Genomic DNA, 21,007 nt, shown 5'->3' with positions numbered 1-21,007 from the left:
CAGTCACAAGTAGACTTCTACCACACTCTGCCCTCTGCTGATAATGCCCCTGCCACCCTCTCTTTCTCCTGATTCTTTAAGGGTCTGGGCAATACCGCTTCATCAAAAGAGCCTTTTAGAATCTTCTGTTCAGAATTAATCTCTCACAGGTATTAAAATGATGGCACAAATCTACATTTGGTGACATAAAAATGTCTGAAATATATTGTGGAAAAGGAGACAGAATAAAATGCATAAAATGTGTTTTTATCCATATATAAGTGTCTATAAGTAGAAATGCATAGAAAAAAAGCCTAGTAGGATATATATATGTATGTATATTTATGTTAATTATGATAATCTCTGAGTCATGAAAATTGTGTTGATCTTTATTTTTTTCTTAATATTTTTAAAATTGCATGCAACAAGCTTGTTGATTTTCCAATCGGGAAGACAACTGAGTTTCTTTTCAATTAAAAACTTCACCTCCTAAACTAAGGCCTCAGTGTTGGTTCTGGCTGGTCCTGAATAGTTGTCTGTATTTACAGAAGTCCCTTCTTCTCTCCAGGCCTTGTTTTTCTGACCTATAAAATAAAAGAGCTGTACTCTCTGACAGAACTTTCTGCAATGATAGAAAAGTTCTATGGTTTTGCTGCCCAGTATGGTACCATTAGCTCTTGAAAGGTGGCTAGTGCTATTTAGGGACTTGAGCTAATTTAAATCTCAGTAGTCACATAAAGCTAATGGCCATCAGATTGATGGAGTAGCTCTGAATTAACTCCATACTCTGATATTGATTGTGTCACATCTTACTTATTACACTAAAGTTTCATTTTTCCAGAAGAGCATTCTGTTTTCTGCCCTTCAGGAATGTCAATCTCAGCTGCAACCATGTGATTCTAAGGGGAGCTCTCTGGTTTTTTTTGTAGATCCCACCCCTAGGCTCTGTTGATTGGCCAGCCTTGGTATCTGACCCAAACTTGGCCAATCAGAGCTCCTCTCTGGCAATTTTAAATTTTGTTGTGATGAAATTCACATCAGGTGTGTGTGTGTGTGTGTGTGTGTGTGTGTGTGTGTGTGATACTGGGGATTGAACCTAGGGTCTTGCTATGCTAGGTAAGTGTGCTGCCACTGAGCTACATCCCCAGCCCTGAAATTAATCCTTTAAAGCCAAGAGTTCAATGGCATTTAGTACATGCATAATGTTGTGCAATACCACCTTTGCCTTTTCATCACCTGGGAAGGGAACCCGCTCCATTTCCTCTTCCACCAGACCCTGGCAACCACAAGGCACATTCTCTCTCTATGGATTTACCTATTCTGGATATTTTACACAATAATGAACTTTTATGAACTGCTTTCTTTCACTTAGCAAAATGTTCTATTACATTTGTGTTGTAGTATACATCAGGGCTTCATTCCTTTTATGACTGAATACTATTCAATAGCATGTATTTGCTAATTTATTTTCCATTCATCCATCTATAGGGCATTTGGGTGACTTCCCTTTTCTGTCTTCTATAAATGGTGCTGCTATGAAAATCCATGTACATGTACCTGTTTAAGTCTGTTTTTTAATTCTTTGGGGTGTTTACTGAGGAGTGGAATTGCTGGGGAACTGCCAAAATGTCATGCACAGTGACTGTGCCATTTAATGACCCCACCAGCAAGGGCACATTTTAACTTAGTCCTCCCTGGTGATCCTACTTGTCTGGAAGAATGAAAATGAACCCAAAGAGGGATCAAGGTAAAAGATGGGAAGAGTCCAAGCCAGCTCTGAAGCTTAGCTTTATCTCGCCCTCTTCTTGGTGCTTACACCAGTCAGAGATTTCCCCTACTTGCCTTAGCTGGTCAATGGGTTTCTGTCACCCAAAGATTCTCAATGGATACCTTGAGAACCATTGAGAATGAATCTCTTAGTGCTGAGATTAGAATCTTGATGGCCAGAGTCGTGTTTGAGGGTACGCTGGGTAGAACCCTCCACAAAGTCAGCCACCTAATCCCAGCCTGGACCTAGCAACTGAATCATTTTTAACTCCTCCCCAGGTCCTAAGTCAAGAGCCCAGACAGAACCCTAAGACACACTTGAACCCTACCTGGTCATCTGATTGGAGAGAAGGCCAAGAAGGCTAGTGGTAAAGAAGGTGGGAGGTGGGTTGTAAGGGAAGAAGAGAGTGGGGTTCCCTGAGGACACAGTGGAGCAAGGAGAACAGAAGGGAGGCAGAGGCCAGGTGGGGGGAGAGGGAGGAAAAGGTGGAAAGAAAAACCCAGCAGAATTGCCAATGTTTAGATGGCCTTTCACAGGATGATTGAGACAGACTGTCCGTGGCCAAACATGAAGGCAATGTTCTTTGGGCTTCTGAGCAGAAATAACTCCAATCTTATTTTCTGGGTAGAGGAAGAAAGGAAAGTGATGGAGAAGGGCAGTTTTGGAGACAGAGGTCAGGTCACTCTGACCCCTTCATTCTGTAGTCTCATATCTGAGACCTAGGCCCATGAGAACAGAATTTTGCCTGTGATTTTTCTAAAAAGGATCTGGGGAGCACACAGTGGCCCAAATGTGAGAGCCCTGGGGACAGTGGTAAGGAAGTCCTGCAGGCATAGGAGCAAAGTAATATTTGGAGGAGGACAGTGCACAGGTACCTTCTTAGGTAAACCCTGATAAGGACTTTGATCTTGTAATTCTCTTCTACACACAGAATGGAAAGATAATCCATCCTTTCATGATGCATGGTTAATTCCAATTTTCTTCTTATGTCTGGATAGCTAAAATTCATAGAGCACAGAACTTCACTCATGGAAATTCTCACTGTAATACTGCAATAGGTTTGTAGCTTAGAGACACAGGGCTTCTGATAAATTTTATCTCACACACTCATATACCAGTTTGCTAGGCCTGCTTATAACAAAATACCTGAAACTGGGTGACTTCAACAATAGAAATGCATTAACTCATAGTTTTGGTGACCAGAAATCCCCCATCAAGGTGTTGGTGGGTTTGTTCCTTCACAGGACTGTGAGAGAAAACTGGGCCTTGCCTCTCTCCTGGCTTCTGGAGGTTTCCTGGTATCTGGTGTCCTTGGCTTAGAAAATCATCATCCCAATCTCTGCCTGCAGGCCCACATGACATCCTCCTGTGTTTGTCTGTGTCCAAGTTTCTCTTTTTTTAGGGACACAAGTCAGATTAGACCCACCCTAACCACCTCATTTTAACCTGATTACCTCTGTAAAGACCCTATTTCAAAATCAGGTCATGTTCTCACGTACTGGGGTTTGACATATCTGTTTTAGGGGACACAATCCAACCCAGAACAACATGATACCTATCAAAAGAGAAAAAAATGTTTTGGTACACTTATAATTGTATGCACTATATAATAGAGAATATTCCTTAGAAGAAATAATTTCCACTTTGCCTAAGCATCTCTGAGTGAGTCCTTTGCTTTCAATTTTATGGATCTGATAATGGGAAGAATTTTCCACTGCCTCACCTCTGGCTCCCTAGATTTCACTTCTCTTTGACACACACACTTCTATTACTAGGTACAGGGGACACACTCATGGTACCATTCAAGCTGGGAGCCCATACCTTTGTGTGATTATGCCAGGTGAGTTAGCTCAGTGGGAAACAGGAGATTTCTACACTAAGATAGGTGACTTACATGTTCTTGGAACCTAAAATTCCACTAAAGGCAAACTAAACATGTCCCCAATTAAACTTCTTCTGAGCCAGATCCCCCAATGCCACAGCTATTCTAAAGTCATTGGACATGAAGAGGAGATGAGGAGGTCAGAGTGAAAAATCACTGATCACAACTGAGTAGGCCAAATTTTATGGAAACACATGACCTTGTGAGCACATTGCCAGAGTCCTCTCTCTGCTTGGGGCTTAGAGAAGCATCCAAAACCAGGACAGGCCTCTCTCCCCATCCTAAAAATTCCCACCAATGCTCATTCATGAAAAACCTATTCATCTAGTGTGTGCCAGACCTGGGAACTTTGTTTGCCAGAGCCAAACAAAGCAAACCGAGTGCGAATCCAACTTCTAGACCACAGCTTCCAGGAAGGAACGATTCCAGAGCCTGGGTTTTTCTAGGGTTGTGTCATGGGCTGAAAGTCAGGCTAAAAACTGGGGTTGTCCTCTGTGATAAGACTTTCGAAGATTCCTGTGAGAGGAAGACTCCTTCCGGGACAATCTGGATGCTGGAACACTTTAGCAGTCTGAGCTCTAGGCCTAAAGGAGAATCTGTCAACTAAGTCAGGAGCATGAGTTGACCCCAAATCAGACCTTGAAGCCATGTTACTCCCAGGACACTCTCCCCTGCCTGGAGTCCAGGATGTGGAAACCAGAGACTCAACCTCCAGATCCAGTCCCTGTCCTTGGCCTGGAAATTGCTGTTGAACAGAAACTCACAAATCCCTAAATCCACCCTCCCTGCCAGGAGCTGATTGATCCCAGCTGCCTGCCTCAGCGCCTGCGCAGCCTCCATCAGGACCAGCAGGAAGGACTCATTTGGGGACATTTTCCTCTGAGTCTTAGTGTCTTCATATCAAATAGGTGATAAGGGACAATTTACTCCAAGAGGGCCAGGTGATTTGTGTTGTCCACTCCTGTGGTTTCAAATATGGTGAGTAAGGGGCACATGGCAGTCATCCATTAAGCACCTGTCGTGGGAATGAGTGGAGTAGGGAGATTTCTTGACTTCCGGGCGGAGGAGATAGTATGCCTCTGGTAGTTGGGTACTTGCTCAGTTGCAAGTGACAGACACCAACATAAATTGACATAAGAAAGAAGGAGTGTATTGGGTCAGATAACCAAAGACCAGTGGATAATTCTAATTTCAGGTATGACTGGGAAGATTCATGTACTCGAGTGAGATCATTAAGAATCTGTTTGTCTGCTCTGCTGCACTTGGCATTCTTTCTCTTGAAGTTAGCCCCAGGCGGGTCCAGATCTCTAGTCTTCTTACTCCAAGTCCAGCACAAAAGGGAGTAGCTTATTCTCAAATATTCAAACAAAAACCTCAGAAATAAGTCTCATTGCACAGGCTTGGATTGCTTACCTGTTCTTGAACTAGTTACTCTGGCTAGAAACAACTGATGCTCTGATGGTCCAAACTTGCTCCGGAGTTGACCCACTGGTGGAAGGGGGAGTGGTTTCCCCCCGCCCCTGCAACCCCAAGGAAAATCTGAGTTGTGTCAAGGCAGACCACAGGTACCTGGCACAGTGTTTGACTGAAGTCAGAAGATTTGGGAAAATCTTCCCGGCTCTGAGCTTCTGGTTCTTCACCTGTCATTGATGACAATGTCGATACTTACAAAATTCCTGCTATTCTTTCTATACGAGAGCTCTTGTGAGGTCCTGAGATCCTGAATTATATAGTAGTTGCTAACATTTATTGGGGCATCACTAGGCAATCTGGCCCTGTGCGAAACAAACCTTTTACACATTTATTTTAATCTCTACAACCACCCATCTTGCTGATGAGAAGCAGGTTGGGAGAGGTTACAAGCCTGTATACTGTCACACAGCCAGGAAGGGTGGAACTGGGGTTTAAAGAAGTGCCCTCTAGCACGAAGCTATATATAAACTGTAAATAATTTTACAAGCGTAAGGGATTATTAGTAACCGTCTGTGCTGTTAATAATAGTAATTTTAAAAAACCCTGAAAGGGAAATTCAAATAAATTCAAACAAATGTTTGTTTAGCACCTACTATGGGCTGATCACTCACCAGGGGCTCAGAAGGAGACACATAAATAACTGTGAAACAGGAGCACTGTGATCTAATAGAGTCATAAACATGCCCAGGGGGGCGTGTGGGGAGCAAGAGATTGACTGCATGGGGAGGGGATACCAGGGGTGGGTCTGGAAGGGTCTTTTAGAGGAGATGGAATTTGAGCTGAACTTTAAAGATTAAAGAACTTCAACAAAGGGGGAAAAGAGAAAATCAACTGGCAAGGGACCGGGAGGATGTAAAGACCCAGAGCAGAGTTCCTGGGTAAGGGTTAAGTACTTCTATGCAAAATAACTTTCACACCAGCAGGAGCTTCAAAAAGTGATTGACTAAGTAGAGCACAGCAGTTGCCATGGGAACAGAGGCAAGCTTCCTCTCTGTCATTAGTGAGCATCCCTGCCTTCGAGCAGTCTAGCTAAGGCCAGGATGGGGGTGGGGGGGTCGGGGGGATGGGTTGCACCGTCCCTTAGGAGAAAAACTCAGAAAGTTGCTACCCTGGGAACCTGCTTTTTGTTTCACAGGTAGGCAGACAACAGGTGACACCTGGGTCTGAGAAGATGGGCAGCCAGAGAAATCCTCTGCCTTAACGGGCTTTAGGACATTCCAAAGCTAGTGGAGCAGGCAGTGGGGCCTCAGGGAGGGACTAGGATGGGCAGGGAACAGGTCTTGAGAGCAGCTTCAAAGATGGTTCCATTCCCACTTGGTACCTGAGGCAAGAAGCAGTGTGGAGGCAGTTCTACCTGGGGTATCAGCAAAGGGGAGCCTCTCAAGGCACGTATCTGTGCTATTTCCAGGTCCACTCAGACGTCCCAGGGCCTCTGGGGGCTGCCTGGACATTCCAATGCACTGGGAGTGTTGGCATCTAATCACCTATGTGCAGAGGGGAAAGTGAAGATGCTGTTTGCAGGTGGGGCGACAGGAGAGCACATGGTAGAATCTTTAATAGAGCAAGCATTAGGTTTGAGACCTAGGCTCAAATTTGGCCTTGATGCTTTCTAGCTGTGTGATCTTGGGTAAATTACCCACCCTTTCTGCATTTTTCAGTTTCTTCATCAGTGAGATGCAAATGATAATAATTTTTCTTACGTCATAGGACTATGTAAGGATTAAGAGAGTTAATTGATATAAAGAGTTGTACGTGGTACCTGACCCATAATAGATGCTCAATAAAAACAAATTGCTATTATTATTATTATTACTTTCAGTCAATTTGGTATCAATTCAGCACCCCCTCTCGCAGGTAGGGTCTCCTTAGTGTTTGTGGTAACAGCCGGTATCTCCAAGTAGAGTAGATGATAACAATGAAAACAGTAATGGTTGTTCTTCCATGTACTCAGTGACCATTATCATAAGGGAGGAAGACACAATTCTGCTGCTGAATGTCAGATGAAGGAGCTTGAGCTTACGACAGACAGCAGGTAACCATCAAAAATTTCAAAGATGAAGAATAACTTGATCAGGGGCATGCAGATTTTTGTCCTGAGGTTATACGCTTGTAAGAATAGACTCTAAGTATACTGACAATAGAACCTAAGTATAGGAACAATGATAACAATAGCTATCATTTTGAGAGAGCTTATTAAACACCAGGCACTGTGCAAAGAGCTTCACAAGTCTCATCTATATAATTCCTCCCAGCAACCTTGTGAAGTGGGTACTATTATTATTATTATTACTGTTTTATAAATAAGAAAGTTGGGGCACAGAGAGTTTAACTCAAGTAACTGAGTCACACAGCTAGCAAATGGCAGAGCTAAGCTAGACCATGACAGTCTGTGCCAGGGAATTTGCATTGAACTGGAACATTCTCTCTTCCTTCCCTGAACCTGTGAAGGCTCTAGGGTGGGGGCTGGGGCAGCCTGCCGTCCTCACTTTTGAGAACCTTTCCATTTGTATTAGAATCCTCCCTCCACTGTTTCTCTGGGACTCCTCTTTCTTTGAGTGTGTATGTGTGTACAGGTATGGAAGAAAAAAACTTCAGCTGACCAGTGAGGATGGAAGCCCCTGGACATCAAGTGGGTAGAGCCCTGGATGGATGGACCAGAGGCAGGCCTGGGTCCTGTTAGGCTAATTCCTCCCAAGGCTGGCAGAGTCCATGGCGGGAACTTCTGAGAAGCCGGAGAACAAGTCCTTTCATACGGCCTCCCTTTGAGCTGGCCTCAGGGTGGGGCTGGGGTCGGGCGGGTGGAGGGTGGAGAGTGTGTGGAGAGGTGAGGCCGCAGTCGGGCTGGGCAAACAGGTTGGGCAGCGGCTGTGAGCACAGAGCGCCCATTGTGCAGCAGGAGCTCTGCTTTCAATAATCTACTCGGAAGAATGTTTCATTGAGCGCCAGAGAAAGGAGCCATTGACATGCCCAGGGCTGGGCCCTGTGAAGGGTTAAAGGCAAGGGGACTCTGGGTGCCCAGGCTCTTGCCACTGCTGGCTCAGATGCCTGATATGGGGATCCTGACCACTAAGACAAGGGCACTCAGTGGGACCACCCAGAGGGCCAGAAGCAAGGATCAGAGGGGAAGTGTGATCTTCCTCCAGAAATGCAAAGGGGTACCCCAGCATCAAGGGAAAAACCCCTTTCCTCCCAGAACCATTTTACCCAAGCGATATCCAACAGGCACTGGGCCTCTCTGGATGTCCCTGGCCCTGTCTATTGGGAGAGTGACTCATGTGGCAGGCGTGTCTCTCCTGGACTCCCTACATGGACACTTAGCAGGCACCCCTGCCACCTACTCTCCATGATACAGCCCCTTTCCAGTATGGCTTCTTGAAACTCTTCCGAGCTTTCCATTAATTGACTATACTTAAGGATGCGCTGGGCAGGATGGTGGGAGTTGCAGTAAGAGCCAGTGGTCACTGAGCAAGATGACCAAGGTGAGCCTGTGGAACCTTCTCTTTCTGAGGGAAGGACTTGATCTGACAGTCAACTGGCAACAGAAGTGGGATTCTGGCCTCCCACACCCAGGGTCACACACTATTTCAGCTACAAAGGCATATGGGGCTTGAAATGAGGACAGGCAAAGCTGGCACCTGTGAAATGCAAAGAGAAGGCAGAAGGTCAATGGCAGGCCTGCCACTAGGAGTGAGCACACGCTTGCTGGCTTGCTGGGAATGACCTCCAGCATCACAGTGTGGCAGCTCCTGAGTCACCAGGAACCCACTGAGGACCTTCCTCCCTCCCAAAGCCTGGCCTTGTAACGAAAGCAGAACGTACACTGGGAACTTCCATGTTGACCACTTTGGATGAAAACCTTAAAGAATAACAATGACTGGGTGCAGTGGTGCACGCCTGTAATCCCAGTGACTCGGGAGGCTGAGGCAGGAGGATTGTGAGTCCGAAGCCAGCCTCAGTGACTTAGCAAGACTCTAAGCAACTGGGTGAGACCCTGTCTCTAATTAAAATATACAAAAGGGCTGGAGATGTGGCTCTAAGCACCCTTGGGTTTAACACCCAGTACTAAAAATAAATAAAATAAAATGAAATAAATGATGCTTTCCTGGTTTTCTTAAAAAGAGGATCCTGAACAGGATTTAGACTTTGGAGGGCAATCCTTCACTCACTTGTGGGCTGGGTTGTTATCTGGTGATGTCCTTGAGTCTCGTACACAGGGTTCTTTCCTGCTGTACCAAGTGGCCCCAAACTCCTAGACTTTGGAATTCATCAACTGGATTTAATGTTTATTCTTTTATTTCTCTCAAATGTTTTGCTCTGGAACTGTATTATTACAAAACAGGCGAATGCCTCAAGTCACTTTATATAGTCCCTCTGAACTGCTTCTAATATTCATGAACTGGGAATGAAATGATTAGTCTTGGAGTGAGGAATGCCTGGGAGCTCTCGTCTGCGTGATAAATTTAGGACTGTTCAGAGGTCTTCTATGTTTTCCTGCAAGTCTTTCATGTGGTCCAGCCTAGACAGGTTGACCTCCAGCAGGAGGGTGATGGCATGCACAATCTGTGCATAAGGTCTTTGCCAAGGGCACTAAGTCAGAAGAAAATAATATCTATACTGAGATCATTTGAGTTCAAAGTGACCAAACATATATATATATATATGCATAGTAGCCACAACACAGACCTACTCAGTTTTTCACTTTCATATCTCCACATTTCCAAAAAGTTGTCTGGGCACAATCAAATAATGCCATTTTTTAGTTGGAAAGAATTTTCAAAGTCCTTTAGTTTTGCTCCTTCTTTTTGTTCAGGAATCTCTTCTATTACCTCCAAAACAAATGGGTCTGATTTCATTAATGAAGTGAAATGCCTGACAGGAAGTAACAGGACAACACCCTTGCCACATTTGATCTGCATTTCAGGGGCAAATGTTAGATTTCTTTTGATTTTTTTTATTCATTTATTTTTGTACTAGAGATTTAACCTGGGTGCCCTTTACCACTGAGTCACATCCTCAGCCCCTTTTATTTTTTATTTTGAGACAGGGTCTTGCTAAATTGCTTAGGACCTGGCCAAGTTGCAGAGGCTAGCCTTAAACCTGAGATCCTCTTGCTTTAGCCTCCTAAGCCGTTGGAATTACAGGCATGCACCACTGCACCCAGCTTCTTATAGCACTGTTATATGGCTATCTTCAGGGAGTTATGGGATGCGAGCTCACCTGTGTGAATGGGGAAGCAGATCTTTCTTATATGGGGGAACATTGCTGATGTCAATTATCTTGGAAACAGCAGGTCCTTAGATGGAAAGTTGAAAGGCTGGGTTATTTTGGCCAGAGAGTGCCAGCTTTGCAGAACCTTCTTTTTGAGACCTGAGCCTGAGATATGTTGGAGATTTGAGAGAACCTGGGTCAGGGTAGGACTGATGGACTTTGTCGCAGAGGAAGAAGGGAGTAAGTACTCTGAAGGAAACACAAAGGGAAGACGTGTAGCCAATCTTGAAAAAGGTATGACCTGGATTCGCATTACACTTTGTGTTTACTTCTGCTTTGTTGTCCTTGAGTCTTTGGAACGGCTGGTTTAAATGTTCCAGCCTGACCCAGCTGTGTAATGGCATCCAAGAAAGAGTTGACGGTCAGTGCTTATTTCCCTAGAGCACCAGAGGGCGAATGCTACTCTCTGAGGTCGCTGTGGATTCCAGTGATTACTAAGAACCCTAAAAGAAATGTGAACTTTGAAGAATAAGAGTTGGCTATGGAGGCCCGCCCACTCCTCTCCACATGGTGATTCACCCATTACTGCCACCCTTTTATTAAGCAGGTTGCCAGAGTTCCTATAAAAGTGATCCCTTAAATTGGCCTGAAATCTGCCTCCTAGTAACTTTCATCCCCCCGGGCTTCGACCTTCCTCTCAAAAGCACAGAGAATGATCCTAAGCACTCACATTCAAGGAGTACTTACTCTGGCTGGGTACTTTATTGAGCATTGTGCTGTGCCTCGTTTATTTCATTATCCCATTTTTATAGACAAAAGAAATTGAGACCGAGGGAGGTAAGATGACTTGCCAAGGGCAGATCCCATGTCAGTGGCAGGATTTGAACTCAAGCTGTCTGCTGTCAGAGCCTACAGTCTTGAACTCTGAAATACTTCCTGCCTTGTCCCCATGACATCTCCACAGAGATCTGCAGCCTCTGATCTCATTCCCTGGGCCTTTTGGGGGCCAAGCTAATCCCCCACCCCCATTTCTCTTTGCACATATAGCAAGGGCAAGGCAACCCTGACTAGTTAGTTCCTCCTGACCAAGGTATGGTTTAACATAAGAAATGCAAAGCACAGGTCCCTCTGACCTCCAGTGACTTGTCCCACTTTGACACCCAGGACAGCCTCTGCTGAAGCCTCCGGAAGCACCATTTTAGCAACCTTCCCCTCAGGAGGCTGCGCTTTTCCTGTCTGTCCTCAACATTTCTTCTGCCAGAACAACAGGCTCAGTTTTCCCTTCTGATAAATCTGGTCACCCTAAATGTGGGGCTTTAAGCAAACAGGAGTGGTTGGCCCCACGCAGCCCTCATTTCGAAATGGAGATTCACAACGGGCTGCTATTTGCTATTTTTGAGGTCTGGTTTCTTTCTCCACACACAGTGGTTTTAAGTAAGAGGGAAGGATCTTGGCAGGGGAAAGGTGCTAGAAGAGTGAATGTACCTGGGCAGGTTTTGTTTCCCAAAGTTCCCAAGACACTGATCTTTCAAGAAGGTCTGGAAAAAAGGGGGTCTTTGGTCACATAACATCAGGAAATTCAATGTTACCCACCTTCTCCTGGAGATCAGCAGTGTGCATGTTAAACTTTGAAGTCCTAGGAATAAAGAAACCTAAATGGTTTTTGTTTAACCTGGCTTTTTACTTAAAAATGCAGTGTAGTAAAAATCTGGAAATCAATGATGCAGAGCTGAGGTTGCAAATGGCCCAATGACTTGATATATTGCTCAGATAAGTTTGATTTGGCAAACACAGTGCTTAAATTTTGCTTTAAATTAGTTACTAACACTTAATACTTGGAATATTCTCATTAATCTGGATTTGGGTGTTCTTTTAGAAAAACCAGAGCATGTGAAGACACTGACTGGTCCACATACTTGGGTGACCACCAGCAGCTAGAAACAAGGCTACAGTCTTTGACTCGCTGAAGTCCCAGGGCTTCCCTATGCAAGGCAGCTACCTGTCTTAGCACCCATGGCACACTTAGCTGTGGTCAGCAAGTTTGCCTTCTGTTGTGTGAAGGTGGCAGTTGGCCTGGGTGACCCCAGAAGCCCATTCATCCGTTCATGCAACAGATATCGATTGAGTTTCCACCTGTGCCAGATCCTGTGGATATAAGACATGTGTATACAACAGTCCCACCCTCCTGAGAGTCTAGTTGGGAACTGCAGAATGAGGAAGAGGAAGGGTAGAGGAGAGAGAAGCTGGAAAGGTCCCGACTCGTCAAAGTACTGGCTCACTGAAGTGAACTGTCCTCATGCAGTCACTGTGAAACCCAGAGAAGTCACTAACCGGGATGTCCCGGTTCCCAGGCCATCTCAAGGCCTCAGTCTCTCCATCTGTAGAATGACTCCGTTGGACTAGAGAGTGGTGTGCATCCCTTCCAGGACTGGCACTTAGAGATACTAAGCCTTCGTGATGAAGGAATGTCTGACTGGGCCATTCCGGAATTGTTCCACCGAATTCCAAGCAGCCCCCCTCCCTCCTTTCCCCAATCCCGGCCAGGGGCGGGCGCTGGAACAGGCCGCTGAGCGGGCCCGGGCTCCCGGCCCGGGGGCGGAGCTGTAACTCGACGTCCCGCCTCTCCACCTGGGGCTCGGCCCGGCAGATGTTACAACTTTTTCACATTCACTCCCGCGGTGTCCCCCCAGGCCCGCCCACCCGGTGTCTCCCTCCCTTTCCCCGCTGGGGTCCTGCCCACCGCCCTGCAGGGAGCCGGACCGTTCTGAGGACTCCGGGAGGGGCAAAGAGGCCGCCCCGGGCTGGGGGGTCGGGGGAGGAGAAAGGGAAAGCAGAGGCAAGAGAAATTAGGAGGCGGGAGAAACCCGGGGCAAAAAGGAAGAGGAGAGTCAGAGGATGGTGGAGAGTACTTTTTGGAAGCCGTTACGCCGTGTCTCGGGCTGGCCGGGCTGAGCTGGGGCAGAGGGAGCGAGGGCGGCGCGGGGCGGGCGCTCGCGCGGCGGGAGGCAGCTCTGCGCGGGCCTGACCTTCCCAGAGCGCCCGCTGCGGTATCGCAGGTCCGGCCCCGCCGTCGGGCTGCCAGTCCGGGATAAGACACTGGGCCACCCCCGGGGGCGCTGAGCGCTCTCGCGGCATCCAGGCCGGCGGGCGGGCAGTGCGCCCTAGGCGCGCGAGGCAGTGAGGCCCCGGGAGCCTTTCGCGCAGGGACGCGCGGGCAGACTTGGCGATGCACGCCCTCACGGGCTTTTCTCTGGTCAGCCTGCTCAGCTTCGGCTACCTGTCCTGGGACTGGGCCAAGCCGAGCCTCGTGGCTGACGGGCCCGGGGAGGCGGGCGAGCAGACCTCGGCCGCTCCACCGCAGCCTCCCCATATCATCTTCATTCTCACCGACGACCAGGGTTATCACGACGTGGGCTACCATGGCTCAGATATTGAGACCCCTACGCTGGACCGGCTGGCAGCCGAGGGCGTCAAGTTGGAGAACTATTACATCCAGCCAATCTGCACACCTTCTCGGAGTCAGCTTCTCACTGGCAGGTAGGCACGGCCCAGATCCTTGAGACTGGGCGTCCAAGCCCCAAATACACCCACTCAGGAGATTTTCCCTGCCGGAACAACCCTTTCTGGGTCCTGGGAAACCCGTACAATGGGGCTAGTTTTTCTTCCAGTTGGCTGTGGGATCTTGGCAAGTCCATTGCCCTCTTTGGGCCTCAATTTCCCTTCTCTTACCCAGAATAGATTTGTTAATCTTTGAGATCTCACTCTGGTGTTCTAGGACATGCACATTCACACCATGTGGAGGAGACATCTGGTCATCCTTTTGTTAGAGGAACATGGCAGCCTCTGACACCTATTTTGAATGTTGCTTCTATTCACAGACCCTGATCCTCTGTGCAGGTCACTTAACTTCTTTAAGCCTCAGTTTTCTTGTCTATAAAATGGGTCAAAGAGCAGTTTTTATCTTGAAAGAGAGCAGTGAGAGTGGAATGAGTTGTGTGTGACCTGCTCAGATATCTATAAGTGGCAGCCTCTGTGTCACCAGAAGGATCCTTGCACTGTTAGATGACTATATTGGGAGAACACTAAGGAACTGATAGGTGGAAGAGAAAGACACACATAGGATGCTGTGACCCATGTAGCCAGGGGCTTGTTACTTCACTTCACCACAATTCTGTTCTTCCATCTGCAAAATCCTCCCAAGTTCCAAGTTGGCTGGGATCCCCAAGGAGACGTGTTGCTTTCTTTGTGGAAGGAGTCATCCCCAGGCGGGGAGCAGGGTTACAGGATTAAAAGAGCAGGGAAAGAGGAGGTGGGGGTGTGGAAGGCAAACTCTGGCCACTTAGGAGCAAATCCTCCAGCAGGGCTGAAGCTAATCCTCCTTGGAAGCGGGCCAAGGCATGCTTTCTCTCAAGTTCTACCCCAGAGCCCCAGTGTGATCTCAGGAGCCAGAGTCTTAGTCTGCTTTTTCCTGGATGGGAGAAACTGAGGCACGAAGTCAGGGCTGGCTCAGCCTGGTATCTGTGCCCATGTCAGGGTCTCGTGGAAGAGGACTGAGAGATGAGGTAATTGGCTGGGAATTGAATGATTGTGCCCTTTCTTCCTTCTATCTGGGACTCAGGGGTTAGGTCCTGAAACAGGGAGAAGAGGAGGAGGAAGAGAGGTGGGGTGTGCATGTGTTAAGGTGGCATTGGAGTGATGGTGAGGACCAGACATCACTAACCTCCTGAGGAGGGAGAAGGAATCTGCTTTCCAGAAGAAATGCACAGGTTAGCATTTCTGTCCCTGGAGAGCGGGGACTTTTGGTTTAAGCAGCATCAGAATGAGCAGCCAGTAAGACAGCCCTCCAGCCCCTGATCTGTGAAGTGCTCCAACCCCTGATCTGTGAAGTTAGCTGAGCGTGGCTGCCCAGCCTTTGCCCCCACTCTCTGCAGCTGGCTCCATGTGACAGATACTTACTGATCTTGTTAGCATTCGTTAATGCATTCAGTTACATTTGGTGAAGCCGGAGAGAGGAGCTTGAGAGAGCCAATGCTTCTCATGTTACTCACTTACAAATGGGATTTGGGGACTCTTAGCTGGCCCACCCACATTACAAGCCAGTGCTCCATGGAGCCCCATCCATTGGACGAGAGGGTCCTCTGGGACTTAGGTCCTAGGGTGCTTCTATCAAGTTCAGACACTTATTAGCTTGACTAAGTCCCTGAGAGGCTCTATCGGCAAAAGATTTTGAGCACTAGATAGACAGGGCTCAGAGCTCAGCTCCACTGCTTGCCAGCTGTCTGACCTTGGGCCAGTTGCTGCATTTTGGGGAGCCTCAGCTTCATTATCTGTGGAATGGGGGTAATGAAGAGTCTCCCCTATAGCTTTTAAAATAAGGATTAAATAAGATAATGTATGTGTGTATCACGTTATGTTACGATGACAGTAGTAGCTAATTATAGCTAACAAAAATAACACTTTTAAGATAAGGAAGCCAAAACAGAGAGCCCTCCTCCCCCATTTAAGGTGTTAAATACTCAGGTCTTGACTAACTTGGATGCCTGAGGGTGAGAAAAAGGTGTGGGATTCTAACACACTTGTGAAGTTCCAGGCTTCTTATTTACACTGGGACTTTTAAGATACCATAAGCAGATCACATGGAGGCCTTGACCACAGAAAGGGGAAGATGGGCTATGAATGAATAAATGAGGAATTCAGAATTCTGCTGAACATCAGCTCCTGCCAGGGCGTTAACCTGTGTGAGTGACTTGGATCAAGGGACTGCATGAGCTCACAGTCAGTCATGTGGGAACTTGTTTCCTAATATTTGGAAACTAGATGGGTCTTAGAGATTTCCCATTCTAGCTAGCTCCCTCGTACACATGAACAAACTGAGGACCCCACATAGAAAGAGATGGGATAGCCTCGTTTGCTGAATAGTTCCTGCTTGGACTGTGCTTCGATTTATGTTCAAGTCTTCACTTTGCCCCTGACCGTGAGTGACCCTTCTCTTCCTCTGACCTTTGTGTTTTTCTTTATTTAGAAGATTGAAACCAGTAGTGTTCTACCACTGAACCACATTCCCAGCCCCTTTCATTTTTATTTTGAGACAGGGTCTCACTCAGTTGCTGAGGGTCTTGCTAAATGGCTGAGGCTGGCCTCGGGCTTGTGATCGTTCTGCCTCAGACTTTGAGTCACTGGGATTATAGGCATGTGCCACTGCACCCAGCTGATCTTTGTTTCTTTTTAAAGAGTAGTTGAATAAAAGTTGAAAAAACTAGAGGAGGATTTGGGTCTCTTCTGGCTTTAAAAGCCTCTAAGAATCATCACTCATTCATTCATTTGTTCATTCATTGATTCATTCCATAAAGGAACTGAGAGTCCGTTCAACATTTCTTGGGTCCTGGGACTAGAAAACTGAGAAGGGACAGTTCCATTACATATCATATCATTGGATCCAAAAGCATGTACAACTGGGAATATGTCCATGAACAAGTAGGACACTGAGGGTGTGTACTAAATGCTGGGGACCCCAGAAGGAAAAGTGACTCAATCTTTGAGATAGCAGTGAGAGACATTACAGGAGGGTGGGGTCACTAACATTTGGGTTGGACTTTCAAGAGTGAGCAGGAGTTTGCTTGGGAGAGTGGGACTTGCTCTAGGCTCCTTAGCAATTTGGTGGCTTAGTGTTCAGGACCTCTGAAGTTTGGAGCCAGACTACTTGGGATACAAACCCTACTCCAACTATTGTGTGAATTGCCAGGCAAGTGATTCAATCTGCTGAAACTCAGTTTCCTTATTTGGGAAATGGAAATAATAATAGGTACCTTCTAGTTTGTGGTGACAATTTAGTGAGATCATTCATAAAAAAAAAAAAAAGGCTTATGCAATGCCAAGCACACAGTGAGTGCTTGGTGTTAGCTATTATCAATATTATTATTAATCTAGATTCAATTCTTAGCTTCTCAGCTTCCTAACTGTGTGATTCTGGGCAAGTGGCTTAAACATTCTGAGCTTTGATCTCTGTAAAATGACAATGATACCTATTTCAGTTGATGTTATGGATTCAATGAGGATGCTGAGCCCTTCGGTAATACCTGGTGGTTATTGTTATAAGTTTTTTGCTGGCAGTGCTGGGACCAAAGCCCACCTCAGAGTGGTATTGGGGGTGGGTTAGCAGGAGTGGTGGTCTGTAGCTCATCTTTGCCTTCTGTGTCCTCCCTTCCCACCACCAGGTACCAGATCCACACAGGACTCCAGCACTCCATCATCCGCCCACGGCAGCCCAACTGCCTCCCCCTGGACCAGGTGACACTGCCACAGAAGCTGCAGGAGGCAGGTTACTCTACTCACATGGTGGGCAAATGGCACCTGGGCTTTTACCGGAAGGAGTGCCTACCCACCCGTCGGGGCTTTGACACCTTCCTGGGCTCGCTCACTGGCAACGTAGACTACTACACCTATGACAACTGCGATGGTCCTGGGGTGTGTGGCTTCGACCTGCACGAGGGTGAGAGCGTGGCCTGGGGGCTCAGTGGCCAGTACTCCACCATGCTCTACGCCCAGCGTGCCAGCCACATCCTGGCCAGCCACAACCCCCGGCGGCCCCTCTTCCTCTATGTGGCCTTCCAGGCAGTGCACACACCGCTGCAGTCCCCTCGAGAGTACCTGTACCGCTACCGCAGCATGGGCAACGTGGCCCGGCGGAAGTACGCAGCCATGGTGACCTGCATGGACGAGGCTGTGCGCAACATCACCTGGGCCCTCAAGCGCTATGGTTTCTACAACAACAGTGTCATCATCTTCTCTAGCGATAATGGGGGCCAAACTTTCTCAGGAGGTAGCAACTGGCCACTCCGAGGACTCAAGGGTACTTACTGGGAAGGTGGTGTGCGAGGCTTGGGCTTTGTCCACAGCCCCCTGCTCAAGCGAAAGCGACGGACCAGCCGGGCACTGGTGCACATCACTGATTGGTACCCAACTCTGGTGGGTCTGGCCGGTGGTACTGCATCGGCAGCTGATGGGCTAGACGGCTATGATGTGTGGCCGGCCATCAGCGAGGGCAGGGCTTCGCCACGCACAGAGATCCTGCACAACATTGACCCGCTCTACAACCATGCCCGGCACGGCTCCCTGGAGGGTGGGTTCGGCATCTGGAACACTGCTGTGCAGGCCGCCATCCGCGTGGGCGAGTGGAAGCTGCTAACGGGAGACCCTGGCTATGGTGATTGGATCCCTCCACAGACGCTGGCTGCCTTCCCAGATAGCTGGTGGAACCTGGAGCGGATGGCCAGTGTCCGCCAGGCTGTATGGCTCTTCAACATCAGTGCTGACCCTTATGAACGTGAGGACCTAGCTGACCAGCGGCCTGATGTGGTTCGCACCCTGCTGGCTCGCCTGGTGGACTATAACCGCACAGCCATCCCTGTGCGCTATCCGGATGAGAATCCCCGGGCTCATCCTGACTTCAATGGGGGTGCTTGGGGGCCCTGGGCCAGCGATGAGGAAGAAGAGGAAGAAGAAGAGGAGGAAGGCAGATCTCGAAGCTTCTCCCGGGGTCGCCGCAAGAAAAAGTGCAAGATTTGCAAGCTTCGATCTTTTTTCCGTAAACTCAACACCAGACTGATGTCCCACCGGATCTGATGGGTGGGGTGGCAGGAATCTTCATTACCCTAAGTAGACTTCCCCACTTCAACCTGGCCCTGCTCATTCTCAGGGAGAAACCTGAGGTCAAGTCTCCATCTGCAGGGTACAAGGGTGCAGAACTCCTTAGTTGAACAGGTTGGGAACATGGCGGGGGGTGGGGGTGGGAATAAACTGAACTGGGAGGCCTGGGTCCCAGTCTTGCCTTTTCACTGACTTGCTCTGTAACCTCAGGTGACCTACATGAGCTTTCATCCTCAGTTTCCTCATTTGTAAAATGAGGTCCAGTGACTTTGTGACTGCTATGCACCTTGTACCTGGGGCCATAGTGGAGTTCCTGGCTTCCTGGCCACCTTGAAGCTTGTGGTAGGGTCTTCCCCTTCACTCTGGGTCTCTGTGGTGCTGCCCGGGTGACGGGCCACAGGGAGGCAACTCCAGTCTGGACCTTAACTGGGGTGTGGCAAGCTGGCTGGTCTCTAAAGGGACCGCTGAGAGCTGAGGTGGAGGTATAAGGTGGGGAGGATGCCCTTCCTGGGTCTTCATGTGACCTAAGCCCGTCCTGGGGCCAGGTGGCATTGGGAACCATGGTGGAAAGCTCTTCTTCCTGCCCCTAGGCACCCAGAGAAGTTAACTGGGCCCTTAGCTACTGTAGTATCAACGGTGGCAGAAGCAGCTGTGAAAAGAGCCCCAAAACCAATATTTCCTTCGACGTTGGCACAGTCCTTCCCCTCTGGGCCTTGCTTTCCCTATCTGCAGATGGGGATGCTAGCCCTGGCTCAGCCTACCTCACAGCGCTGCAGAAGACTGACCAAACGAAAGGTCCTGGAGGAGCCCGTGAACTTGATTAAAGTGCCCTGACACAGAGGCGAGGGATGGAGTGCAGTCTGTGAGCACATGTGTGTGTACAGGTGTGTGTGCATGGGGGCAGGCGAGAGTTCATGGTGGACAGCTTGGCCAGTGGGCAGAACATCTGGTTTCTGCTGCACATCCACTGTATGACCTCAGGCAAACCCCTGGACCTCTCTGGGCTTGTGTCTCCCTGTGCACAGCAGAAGATCTGAGAACCCTTTCTACCTGGCCACTGTGGGCGCCCCCGTGTGCGCGTCTGGGGGTGCTGTGGCCGGGTGTGGGGGCGGGGCGCGGGGTTGTGCAGCCTTCCTGCTGCACGGCGCTTCTCAGCGCACACAGCGTTCTGCATATCTCCCTTCAGGTTCCAGTCTGCGCGGAGTGTGTAGGCGAAAGCCCTGCTGTGAATTTTGAAAATAGTTATTTTTGTCGCTGGCAAAGGAGGCCTGTTAGGACTCGTCAGCTTGTGGATGAGCGGGATGGGTGGGGTGGGGTGGGGTGGGTGCGCTGCGTGGGGTGTTCGGGTGTTGGTTACAGAGCTGCATCCCCACCGCAGTGATTGAGCCCAGTAGTGAGGATTCTGGCCTGCGGCTGCAGGGGCTGCAAGATGAAAGTGACCGTTGTGTCCTGGGTCCTTCTTCTCAGCCCGGTTCTGTTTGCCCCTTACTATTTCCACACCTGAAACCTTTCCTGCTTCCATGATGTTGAGACCCACTAGTGGGGCAGGGACCAGGACTGCAGAGGCCTCTGGAGTTCAGTGACCCCAGCATTTGGGCTTGCTCAGGGAAACTCTGAAGAAGTCACCTGTCTGCCCATTATTCAGGACGCTCCAGCTCTGCCAGTTGCTTTTCCACTGCACACGCTAGACCTTCCAAAGGGGCACAGAGTCGGGGCCTCCTGCAGGTGCAGGTTTGTGTGAATTGTATCTAACTCTCTGGTGCCCGCTAAGTTGGCTTTGTACAGCCTCCAGCCTGTTTCCCTTCTTGGGGCCACAAGTGCAGAACCATCAATGGTCCTTTCTGCCCTCCCTCGGGGACCAAGACCTACTCCCTGCAGTTAACTTGACCCCAAACCATAGAGACCAGTTGGGGATGGGGGCTGGGCTCAGGTCTCCATCAGGTCTCCAACCCAGTCCAGGGTTCATGTAACTCAGAGTCCCACTCAACCTAGAAATCGCAAGCAGCCCAGGAACCCCATCCAAGCTTCAGCCTACAACCTGGTCCAGGCCT

At 48.6% G+C, this 21,007-nt stretch overlaps 2 protein-coding genes across 2 annotated transcripts in view; both read left to right on the top strand.

Moving 5' to 3' along the window:
• The first annotated feature begins 12,981 nt into the window (after positions 1-12,981).
• Arsi (arylsulfatase family member I) lies at positions 12,982-19,078 on the top strand. The gene is made up of 2 exons (XM_047556299.1): positions 12,982-13,847; positions 17,525-19,078. Exons 1-2 carry the CDS (start codon positions 13,537-13,539, stop codon positions 18,930-18,932), a joined length of 1,719 nt encoding a protein of 572 aa, XP_047412255.1. The 5' UTR covers positions 12,982-13,536; the 3' UTR covers positions 18,933-19,078.
• Positions 19,079-19,811: 733 nt separating this feature from the next.
• Camk2a (calcium/calmodulin dependent protein kinase II alpha) overlaps positions 19,812-21,007 on the top strand; it is a 67,490-nt gene continuing 66,294 nt past the window's right edge. Inside the window, exon 1 of the mRNA XM_047555418.1 lies at positions 19,812-19,840. Coding sequence (XP_047411374.1) covers positions 19,827-19,840 — 14 coding nt within the window. The 5' untranslated portion in view covers positions 19,812-19,826. The remainder of the gene's footprint in view (positions 19,841-21,007) is intronic.

Source organism: Sciurus carolinensis, chromosome 6 (assembly GCF_902686445.1).
Source record: "Sciurus carolinensis chromosome 6, mSciCar1.2, whole genome shotgun sequence".
Taxonomy (NCBI): Eukaryota; Metazoa; Chordata; class Mammalia; order Rodentia; family Sciuridae; genus Sciurus; species Sciurus carolinensis.
The sequence above is the reverse complement of the archived record's forward strand: the minus strand, read 5'-3'. Positions and strand labels throughout refer to the sequence as shown.